The 11364-nt window shown below is 52.2% G+C and overlaps 2 protein-coding genes across 3 annotated transcripts; one reads left to right on the forward strand and one right to left on the reverse strand.

Annotated features, from left to right (window-relative positions):
* Positions 1-101: 101 nt before the first annotated feature.
* On the reverse strand, positions 102-4962 carry SF3A2 (splicing factor 3a subunit 2). 2 transcript variants are annotated; one of them, XM_015886203.3, is made up of 9 exons: positions 4932-4962; positions 3867-4043; positions 3390-3461; positions 3024-3070; positions 2311-2420; positions 1626-1675; positions 1341-1481; positions 766-834; positions 102-579 (listed from the first exon to the last, which is right to left on the reverse strand). In XM_015886203.3, the coding sequence occupies exons 2-9, from the start codon at positions 3990-3992 to the stop codon at positions 247-249; spliced, it is 948 nt and encodes a 315-aa protein (XP_015741689.1). In that variant the 5' UTR covers positions 3993-4043; positions 4932-4962; the 3' UTR covers positions 102-246. The 2 variants fall into 2 exon arrangements, with proteins under 2 accessions (XP_015741689.1, XP_085373783.1); XM_085517657.1 differs by having other exon boundaries at positions 4407-4962.
* A 28-nt stretch (positions 4963-4990) lies between these two features.
* PLEKHJ1 (pleckstrin homology domain containing J1) lies at positions 4991-11297 on the forward strand. The gene is made up of 6 exons (XM_085517665.1): positions 4991-5191; positions 6146-6213; positions 7099-7165; positions 8832-8922; positions 9126-9189; positions 9299-11297. The coding sequence occupies exons 1-6, from the start codon at positions 5098-5100 to the stop codon at positions 9362-9364; spliced, it is 450 nt and encodes a 149-aa protein (XP_085373791.1). The 5' UTR covers positions 4991-5097; the 3' UTR covers positions 9365-11297.
* The last annotated feature ends 67 nt before the right edge of the window (positions 11298-11364 follow it).

The following is an 11364-nucleotide window of genomic DNA, read 5'->3' on the forward strand; positions in this document are numbered from 1 at the left end:
AAGAGCAGCAAGACGGAGGGAGCTGCCAGTGAAAGCTCACCTGGTGCTTTTCAAAGCAACCTCACAGCAAGATTTTAACCAATTACACGGGAAGACAGGGAGGAAGAAAAAGTGAAAACCTTTTAATGGACCTACAGGATCTAGTCAAAATCACTGGCATACAAAACAAAACTATTTTACCCCAATCAGTTGTGACCTGCATATAAAAAACTATGAGCCAGATGAGTCTGGTGGGTTGGAGAGGCTTCAGTTGGAAGGAGGTGGAGGGGGAATAGTGCCCGGCCCCTCTGTGGGGAGGGGGGGTCTCATCATGGGTGGCAGAGGAGCAGGGGGAGGGACACCGGGCGCTGGGGGGAGCTGAGGTGGCACTGGAGGGGGTGGGACTGGTCCGGTTGGTGGCATGGGGGGCAGAGTCATCCCTCCTGGAGGAGGTGGAGGCATTGAGTCCGGCAGAGGGGGTCTGGGGGGCAACCCGTTCATCAGCGGGGGTGGAGGAGGCCTCTTCACAGTCGGAGGGCCCGGAGGAAGGTTGGGAGGAGCTGGGGGCTTCTCCATTTTGAAGTGGAATTGAAGGAAGAACTGGGGAGAGGGAGAAAAGCAAAGAGAAGGGAACGATCAGCTCTCAGGACAACTTTGTGCCATCACACATCAATGATTTTAGCACCAAAGCCAAACAGATTGAACTCCATGGTCTTTTCCCCCAGGCTCTGCCCTCCCCCACCCCCTCTTCAACCCTTAAGAAAGATGCTGCCATGCTCCTGCTACCTGTTTGGTTTCCCTGTTCCAGTGGGTCCAAAACTTTCCCTCTGCTTTGTCGATTTCTCTGCTTGGCACCTGCAACAAAAAAGAACAGGGAGCTATTATTAGCAGCACCAGATTAGCTCAGTGGCCCTTTTTAGCACCAGAGCCCACCAGATAAGCAGTTATTCCAGGCCTTTGTGAGATGCGCTCGTCTCGGATGTTATTAGATAGAGATGGGGGCAGCAAAGAATTGAGTTACTTCCCTATCGGTCAAGGACAAGAATGCTGGCAGAAAAAACCCCTCTAAACATCTGCACAAAGGCTGAGAGCAGAGACCAGGAGGATCCTTTTTGCTCCAGACACTAAGAATTCAATGGCTCCCCAGAGCTCAACGCAGAGCCCGGTTTTCATGCCAGAGTCCTCCAGTAATTCTCAAGCAGAGTTTAACAACTTCCAGTCGTGTCTTCTTCACCTTCCTTTCCAGGCCATTAACCTCCCCAAAGGCTAAAACAGAACAAGTCTATGACGGCCATCACTGGGAACTAATGTCCTGGAAAATATGGGAACTCTCCCTGCCATCAGTCAGTCCCAAACATTACCTTGAAGGCGATGGTTTCGTAGGGCTCTGCTGCCATCAGGAGGTATTGCCAGCGCCGATCAGGGGGCTCAATCCTTTGCTCATACGCTGACATGAAGCGATGGCGAGGCATGATGCTTTCTGCGATCTCCGGGTAATCGATCTGTTGGGGTATTATGGCAGGTTTACAACACTCCTCCATACAGAACAAACTCTTCAGCTATGCAAGAATTCAAGGGAAGCTTCTGACTGCTCATTTAGCCACGTTTTTACTTGGATAACCCAGAAACCAAGAATCTGATCTTACCTGGAAGAGAAGGCTCTGCTGGCCTGTCTCTGGATCTCTCTGTTTGGTCACTATAGAGAAAATAAGAAAGCTCAGTACACTACATAAAGGTCAGTACAGTATTACTTCAGCCCTAGGAAGATCCAAACAGCAAAACATGACAGGATTTTGTTTCCTATTTATTAAATAAAATGCCACAATGCCTTCAGCCAAAGTTCCTGAGGGTATCTACTGAAATGCAGCTGCTGTGGGGCACAGACACTGACACAATATGCATGGAGATAAAGAAGCCATGTCTTGTACTGAAGGCCAAAATGAAACAGAGGGGAAAAAAACTGAGTTATACATCCAGTGGGTGACTTGTGAGCAATAGTATATTGCTCTGCCATAATAGAGATGGCAGAGCACAATAAAAGGGAAAGAGAGACTGAAGCAATGCCACCATCTCCCATATGACTACAGTAAGAACTGACAGAGACTGAGACGTACTGATCTATTATTAAAATGGCTCTCACTCGACTGTCAGCAATAAAGAGACAACCCATGGGTAATTTAAACAATAAAGGACATCAGGAGATAAGCCCATATCTTATTTATGGATAGCTCTGCTAAAAAGGCTGATGAACAATTCATGCCCACAGCACTGCACTTCAAGCAAGCTCCAGCAGCCACGGGGTATCTGCTATGACAGGCACTGCTGACAAACCTTTGTAACCTGGTCGTCCAATTTTCACAAACTTCTTCACTTCCACTTTGACTTTTTCTGGTGCAGGTTGGGCAGGAGCTTCCTTTGCTTCCTTGGCAGCTCGACGAGCCCTGGGTTCATTGGAAACGCGCAGTGTTAAATGGTTATCAGCACTTGGTTCTGAAGGATACTCTAAAAGGCAGAGTGAGTTCTGTATGACGGAGCATTCAGCACTTCACAGAAAGCATAATGGGAAACTGCTGCTCCTCCTCCACAAGCACCATGGGAGGCCAGTTCCACTCCTTGCCTTGACTACAATCTGTCACCTCCATCACCTCACCCACTCCTAAGAGGACTTTGATGTCCAGCTCCACAGATGGAGCTGAGATGACTTCTTAAAAGTCAAAAAGGAAATGAATTACACAAGCCAGGTATCTAAAGCAGAGCAAACCTGAATTCTTAGATTAAAGCTTACAAACTTTTCTCAAGCTGTATTCATAAAACAGCTTCCCTTACAGTTATACTTAATCTAAATGCCATAGCTGGCTTTGAAGTGGAGCTTGTCAGCACCACTGTTCAGAGCAGAGCTGGTGAATGCCTAGGAAACAAACAGAGACAAAGAGCATTCAAGCCCAGAGTGCTACTACATGATGGAGGCCAAGATTTATAGGTGCTCATTATCTAATTTTAATGTGCCCAAGTAATGGAGAATAACACGGTGGAGAATGACTTACAGATTGGTCTGATGCTTCTTCCCCTGCGTATGTGCCAGGTAACTTCCCTGGGGGGAAAAGAAAGTTATGAAGACTGAACTGTTCCTGAACAGAAAGATATTTGTCACAGATGAGAGGTGACATTTCACACTGACAAAGATATTTTAATCCTCAGAGCACAGCAGAATCAAACTCACAAATTTCAGATTGCTCACAACTGCTGAACTGTCAGAAACTTGTCATGCTTAACACACACAGCCTCTGCTCCCCCCATTGGCCCTCCAGCAATCAGCCAACGGGAACAGCTTCGGTTCCAGCACTTGGAGCTAGAATTAGTCTAAAATATCTGCTGCCATGGAGATCAAGACAGACAGCTGCTCAACTCACCTCATTGTTATGGAGCGTCAGGCAAAGCTTGCATTCATAAGAACCCAAGTGATTTTTCATAAAATAGGGGTCCTAGGAAGAGAAGGATTGAAAAGTTACATGTAAAATCTGCATTGGAACAACTGAACAACCGAGATTCTAAAGCAGAGCTGCACTGTAAGAACTCTATGAGCTCATGGAGTGAAGGGATCAGCACAACACTGCTTTAGGAATATAGAGAAAAAGGAACAAGAGCAGTTGTGTTCACTGGTAACAGCACACCCAACTGCAGCATAATAAGAACCAGTGCCAAGACTGAACATAACAGAAGCCCAGTGCTGGTATCCCTCTGCTTGGCCCTTCCACATGTTGCTCGAGTCCCTCATCAGTGGGAACAGAAGTATTTATTCCACTCCACAGATCCCCACTAAACCTCTCACTCTCTGCTGAGATGAAGCCCTGACCTCACCCCATGTAGCCTGCAGGACTGGGGCTCACCTTGTTGATGTCAATGGTCTCCAAAGCCAGTTGCCGAAGCCTCTCCCTGCGGTCTCGGTTGCTTTCTGAGGCTGAAGCTACGCCTCCACTCCCCGTTTTACCTCCAGGACGGTGCTGAAAATCCATGGTGGGGATTTCTGGGCTTTGGAGACTTCAGGAGAAAAATAAAATAAAAGTCTGGAAAAATGAAGAAAAGACACATAAGTGACAACACAGCCCTAAGCTGGGCCTCGCATTGAGCCCTGCCACGAGGACACGGCCCAGGCACTGCCATTACCTCAGCAAGAGACAAAACCACCCCCAGCCCACCTCTACCCTCTCACACAGGGTCACACACCCCCCAGCCACTAACATGGGGGTCACAACCCCCCAGACACCCCCTCACCCCCCTCTAAACACCCCCATTCCCTCAGCGAGCACCAAAGCTCACCTCAAAGCCCCCTACAAACACCCCCCGAACTCTCCATGCCACTTATAGCCCCCCAGTTTCCTTTTGGAGGGTCCTGTCCCTCCACTAAGAACCCCTCTAAGCCCCCTCACCCCCCTCATTCTCCAGTGCAGGTCACAGGCTCCATAGGTTCCATAGGCCCCACAGGCTCCATAGGTTCCATAGGCCCCACAGGCTCCATAGGTTCCATAGGCCCCACAGGCTCCATAGGTTCCATAGGCCCCACAGGCTCCATAGGTTCCATAGGCCCCACAGGCTCCATAGGTTCCATAGGCCCCACAGGCTCCATAGGCCCCACAGGCTCCATAGGCTCCATATGCCCCACAGCCTCTATAGGCCCCATAGGCTGCACATGCCCCATAGGCCCCACAGCCTCCACAGCCCCCACAGGTTCCATAGGCCTCACAGGCCCCACAGGTTCCATAAGCTCCATAGGCCCCACAGGCTCTATAGGCCCCACAGGCCCTTATTCCCTTAGCGACGGTCACTGCCCCCCCGAAACACCCCCACAGGGCCCAGACCCCCCTCCCAGACCCCCCCCATCCCCTCAATGAGGGTCTCACTCCCCCATATCCCCCCTTTAAGCCCCACATCCCCTCCCCCTAAATCCCCCATACCGCCGTGCTCAGCCCCGCTCCCGGCGCATGCGCTCTGCCCTCCCCCTTCCATCCCCTCTAGTTCCGGATAGAGCACTACCGGGTCGGGTATGGGGTGGTTGTAGGGTTGGGGTGGTTGTAGGGTTAGGGGTGGTTGTAGGGTTGGGGTGGTCGTTTGGGGTCCGACATGAGGTACAACGAACGGGAGCTGCTGTCCCTGTCCAGGCAACCGGCAGAGAAAGCGGCAGAGATCATGATGAGGGTCCCCAAGAAGGGCAGCGGTGAGAGGGGGGGGTGGGAAGGGGGTGAGGGTGGAGATGGGGGGTTATTGGGGTGGGAATGGGGAGTGATGGATTGAGGGTGTTGGGATGGGGGTAATGGGGTGGGGGTGGGATGGGGTGGGGGTAATGGGATGGAACTGGGGGTATTGGGATGGGGCTGTTGGAATGGGGGTGCTGGGGCAGAGCTGGGGTGTTGGGATGGGGGTGTTGGGATAGAGCTGGAGGTGTTGGGATGGTGGTAATGGGATGGAATTGGGGGTATTGGGATGGGGGTATTGGGATGGAACTGGGGGTATTGGGATGGGGGTATTGGCATAGAGCTGGGGGTGTTGGGATGGGGGTATTGGGATGGAACTGGGGGTATTAGGATGGGGCTGTTGGAATGGGGGTGCTGGGGCAGAGCTGGGGTTTGTTGGGATGGGGGTATTGGGATGGGGGTATTGGGATAGAGCTGGGGGTGGGATGGGGATGGGGGTGTTGGGGTGATAGGATGATGGGATGGGGGTAATGGGATGGAACTGGGGTTATTGGGATGGGGGTAATGGGATGGGGGTATTGGGATAATGCTGGGGGTGTTGGGGTGGGGACAGGAGTATTGGGATGGGGGTAATGGGATGGAACTGGGGGTATTGGGATGGGGGTGTTGGGATAGAGCTGGGGGTGTTGGGATGGTGGTAATGGGATGGAATTGGGGGTATTGGGATGGGAGTACTGGGTCAGAGCTGGGGGTGCTGGGATTGGGGTATTAGGATGGAGCTGGAGGTGCTGGGATGGGAGTATTGGGATGGAAGCACAGGGATCAGAACGGTGTACTGGGATAGGAGCGCTGGGATGACAATGGAAGTCCTGGGGTGGAAGCACTGGGATGGAAATGGAGATGCTGGGAGTGCTGGGATGGTTTGGGGGCCCCACACACGCTGGGCTCGCTGTCACATCACTCCTTTCCTTCTTCAGTGTTAAAGAAGCGCCTCGTGAAGCTCGTGGTGAACTTTCTCTTCTACTTCAGGACGGATGAAGCTGAGGTTCGGATCCTGCTGCTCCTCACACACACACAGATACACACACGCACCTTTTTGCTTCACGTTTATCACGTGTGCTCTGTGGATCAGTGCAACACGGCGTCCTCCCTTCCCCCTGCACAGTTCAGGCTCCTCGGTGGGGGTGAGGAGAAGCAGTGCCAGCAAACCACACCCTGCTGCTTTCTACAAACACAACCATCGCCCTACAGCAGCAAAAGCTGGACTCTGTCTCGTGTAGTTACAGACCTCACATAAAACCGAGGCTGCTAAAGATCCTCCTGTTCTAAAGATCCTGAATCAGCACAGAATAACCTTTATAATGAATATTTAACCCCGATCACGGCTCAGCTCTGTGCTGAGAAATGCTCTTTTCTTGTTTCTGTGGGTAACTGCCAACGTAGAACTGATGCACTGGAAACTGGCCCTCAAACAGGTGCTTCAGCACCAACGGCTGCTGCCTGATTCACAGTCAACCCCCCATTGAAATCCTATGTCCAAACTAAACAAAAAGCGAGAGGTTTTCATTTGTGGCTCATTCCACCCTGTGGTTCTCATGTCCTTGCTCAGTATGTGCTGGCTGGCAGCCTGTCCCTACAACTGCTTCCTTGTCCTGAGCTGTTCTTCATCCACACACACTGTTCTTTAACCTCCTGCAAAGCTCGAAGGCCGCCCTTAGGAAGTCAAATGTTAAACAGTTTATCTTTGTTCGATTTACTCTGCAAGGAAGTAAACTTTATCGCTGCCTTTGCGGGACAGAAAGGAATACTCAAACCCACATTGATTGTGAGCACACAGAGACTCTTTAGAGGACACTCTGTAAGCTCCATGGGTTCAGAACACTGTAGCTCTGACAGAGTGTGCTGAGCCCCCTCTCTTTATCTTTTCCAGCCCATTGGAGCGCTGCTGCTGGAGCACTGCAGGATCACCAAAGAAGAGGAGAACGTTTTCTCCATCAGTGAGTTCTGTATCTTTGTTCCCTTTGCATTCCCCTCGCAATGGCTCTCGGTAGAAGGAAACGTTTCCTGCTTTCTTCCTGCTTTTTCCCATTCTCTATCTGTGCTTCCCAACCCTCCTCCCCATCCATTGCTGGTTGGTGCAGAGCTGCCAAGCTCCAGCCCTGGGATGGCACTGTCTGCCTGTTGGTATGATGGGCACGGCTGTGTATGAAGAGAGGGGCAGGAAAAGCAGCCGGCCCACAGCTCAGTGCTCATAGCTGTCCCTCTCAGGAGGGCTCAGTATTGACAGATTGCTGCTTCTGTGCTGTTGCACCTTATCAAAACCACAAGCAGGCTTCAGATAAAGCATCTGTGGTGCTGATGGGGCAGCACTCCTCCCGCCGTGCTGTGTCCTTGTGTCGATAGCCGTGGCTCCAGCTGCCTCGCTCTGCGTCGGCCTTTCATCCCAACAAATAATCATTGTGCGAGAGGTATGTGGCAAAAATAACAGGATGTTTCTCCAAGGCCATCCCCGTATCTTTTGGCCTGGCAGTCAGGCACAGCTGCTTCTCAGTGCAGAGCCACCTCCCCGCTCCCAGCCAGCAGAGATGGAGTTCTGCCCATCCCACGCAGTCTGAATGCAGTCGGGAGCGTGTGGGGCTTCAGCATTACCAGAGCTCTGCTGAGCAGAGGTTCCCAAGAAAGGTGTTGAATGTGATGGTGCTTGGAGCCGGTCTATGTCCCGTACAGCAGCTCTGAGGGGTTGGGTGCAGCCTGACCCAGTTATTTCCCCCCATCTCTGTGCGCTGTGTACTAAAAAGCAGAGCTCTGAGGATGATGTTAATTAATTAGATGTCCTGATTCTGTCTTGGTAAAGACTTAAGAGTTGCGCAGGGAGTTGTTTTTCTGCTGTGCACAGTACTGAATTCCCCAGAGCCTCCAGCAAAGACAGGTCAGTACCTTCTTTTGAGTGTGATTTCATTCCTTGGATGGCCGCCCTCTGCACACCACACAATCTGTTCCTCGGGGCCATTTTCCACTCTGGTTACTAAATCTCCCCTGACGGTTTGTAAGGAGGCTCAGGGTGTTTCATTCTGCATTTGCCCAGCCCAGCTCCAAAACTGTCACTCTTTGAGAAGCTGCTTTTTCCCCTCCGAAGTGTTTGGCTGCTCTGAGCTGACAGGAGCTGCAGGCAGCTGCTCAGGGCACCTGGGAAACACAAAGCAGAATTGCCTCTGCAGTTGGTGTTGCCTTTGGAAGTGTCTCTCCCAGGCAGGAGTGATGCTGAAGGCTGCTGAGCTGTATGAGGTGCACCTCTGGGCCACCATCACTCCCATACAGCTCTAACACAACTGCATGGTTATGCACTCAGTGAAGGGAAGGGCAATGTTGAGGAGTGGCTGTTGTGTTTTTTCCAGTGCCTTTCTATCAGCAAACAGCTTCCTGAGCTGGATTTGCAAGTGTACAGGGGCAGGCTTGTCTCGGCCTTTGCTCTTAGCAGGCAGAGAAAGAGTGTGACTCCAAGCCATAGTTAGGAGCAAGACTACAGGGTAAGATGGAGGGGACAAAGGCCTGGGTTCCCACCTGGTTTTTAGTTCATCTTAGATGAACAGTGGTGCTATTTGCAGCCTATTTGAGGAGGAGGAGCTCTGCCAGGACCTCACACCTTCTCCTTCTCCTTGGCAGGTTTCATTGAGGAGCCAGAGAGGAAGTATTGCTTCGAGTGCGACAGCGAAGAGCAGTGCCAGGAGTGGATTGAGGCGCTCAAGAGAGCCAGGTGGGCTGAACCCCAATGAGAAGGGTCTGCTTTGTGCTGCACATCCACTGCAGCTCCACATTGTTTGCTTCCTGGGATCAATTGGGGTGAACCTGGGGAGGAAAGCAGCTCCCTCCACCTGGCCAATCTTCCCTTTGGCTCTAAATCACTTCAGAAACTTCCCCACGTTCCTTTTTGCTCAGCCCACTGTTCTTTTCTTACAGCTACGAGTTCATGAGAAGAAGTTTGATTTTCTACCGGAATGAGATCCAGAAGATGACAGGGAAGGTGAGTCCCTGCAGTTGGCTGCTGGGGTCGGGCTGGATCTGTGGCCTTGCTGCTGTCCCAGCTCCCCCTGCCCATGTCTCACCATCACTTCCCCTTGCTCTCCTTGCAGGACCCCCTGGAGCAGTTTGGGATCTCGGAGGAAGCCCGTTTCCAGCTGGCAAGTCGCAAGCAGTAATTAATTCCACAGGCTCCACTCTGGAGGGGTCAAACCCACCTGCACCCCAAGAGGAACAGTGGCAGATCCCCCCCCCCAGCAACGACCAACTGACGTTTTAATTTATTAGCCAAATGGGACTATTTTTTTTTTTTTAAATGATTTTTTTTAAGGGAATTCTTTGCACATTCCCACCTCTCCTGCCCTCCCGCAGCCACGTGGGCAGCCATCAGACTGTGACCTTGTGCACCGATGCTGCTGCAGCCATGGGAGTAACAGCAGGAGCAGAGGAGGAGGGACTGAGCCGAGCTCCAGCACTCACTGTCCTCCAACAAAGGCTCAGCCCTGGTGCCAGGAGCTTTGGGGCCGGCCTTGTGCCAGTTCCAGCTTCCCCTTAATCCCTGCCCTCCTGCTGGGAGCTGCTGGGCTTCTCTGGCTTAGGGTGTTCCTGTAGGATGATGCTCTGCCTGTTGGCATTGCTGTGCCGCAGGGTTAACCCTGCTGTGCTCTCTTCAACACAAAGCCATTTCCATTCAGAAAGGCTTCTGTGAACATGGGCATCACCCACTGCCACCTCCACCTCCTGGGCTGCTCTTCTCTTTGTCCTTCTCCAGACAGGCGCTGCTCATTCCTAGAGGCCCCATGAAGCCCAGGCTACTGCCAATTAGAGAGCAGTCACAAACGATGGGGAGAACAAAGCTGTAAAGCACAATGGAGCAAAAACAGGACTGAGAGCTCCGTGTCGTGATCCTGCTGCCCTCTGCAGTGCTGTGGGCCGGGCTGAACCTCAGGAGCAGCAGGTGGAGACTTGGAAAAGCTGCGTGCAATTGGGCTGGATGTAAGAGCATCGGGTTATGCAGAAGTTGAGCCCTGGGAGCATCCCCCTGCTGTGCTGCAACACAGGGAACAACGAGTGCCTTTGCAGGGACTCCAATAATAAAGGGACTCCAGTAATAAGCATTAAGGGACATCTCGAGGCTCTGCACCTGAGTGCAAATGGAAAGTGCAGCCAGAGATGATGGATGGAAGGTGCTCCCCATCCCCAGAGCTTGGAGACCTCGTTCCTTGGGAGCTGCTCAGCCCTGAGGGAGGGGGAGCAGCTTTTCTTTTTGCCAGCCAGGCAGCAAAAAGGCTGCTCCACAATTACAGCAGTGACTGAAGGGGGGAGAGCAGCTCGTGCTGCAGTGGGGCCAATGGGAATGGGAAGGAGTGCAGGACTGAGTGCCTGCAGCAGCGCTGCCTGGCTTCCCTCTGTACCTCAGCTGTGGGTACCAGGGGAGCAGCAGATGGCACCGGCGCTTTATTTTTAACCTCACGCCCCAGATCTTTTCCTTCTCCTCCCCCGTATCCCCTTTCCCTGCAGTGGTTCAGGTGCTTGCAGCAGCAATTACCAAAAACAAACCGCGCAGGGCAGAAAATAGGGCAGCGTGGAAGGCAGATGGCAGCGCTCCTGTGAGCCACAAGCTGGGATTAAAGGCTGGAGCAACACAGAGCTTTGGGGACACAGTGTCCTCGGGTGACTGCAGAGACAACAGCCAAGGAGCTCAGTGCTGCAGTGAGGGCTCTGTGCTGGCAGCCCACCCTATGGGTCTGACCCCACTCCAGCAATGGGGTGGTGGTGATGCACCAGGGACAGCGATAACCCCAATGTTATTGAGGAGGTGCCAGTGATATCACCTAAACCTGAATGTAAGACAAATGCTGTGAAGAGTTGCGTGGGCCTTTGCAAGCCCGGTGACTTAATTAGCCAATTAGTTGTTAGCATAGCGTAGGACACTGTTAGACACCCCTCAGCAGGAGGGGAAGGTGGTACTGGAGAGATCCACATCCACTAATGCTGGTTTAGACACAGATCTGCATGATGTGTTTGTACTGCAGGGTCCCGACCCTTTGAGCGTGGGCTCTGCAGCTGTTGTACAATGACCATTTCCAATAAAACCTCTTTTAAAAGCCATCAGAGCGTGGTGAGGGGCTGAACCCCCAACCCTGGAGGAGCAAGTTTCCCTATTGCACAAAGGGGG

This window comes from Coturnix japonica, chromosome 16 (assembly GCF_054131305.1).
Source record: "Coturnix japonica strain WE chromosome 16, WE-NBRP24, whole genome shotgun sequence".
In the NCBI taxonomy this organism is placed as follows: Eukaryota; Metazoa; Chordata; class Aves; order Galliformes; family Phasianidae; genus Coturnix; species Coturnix japonica.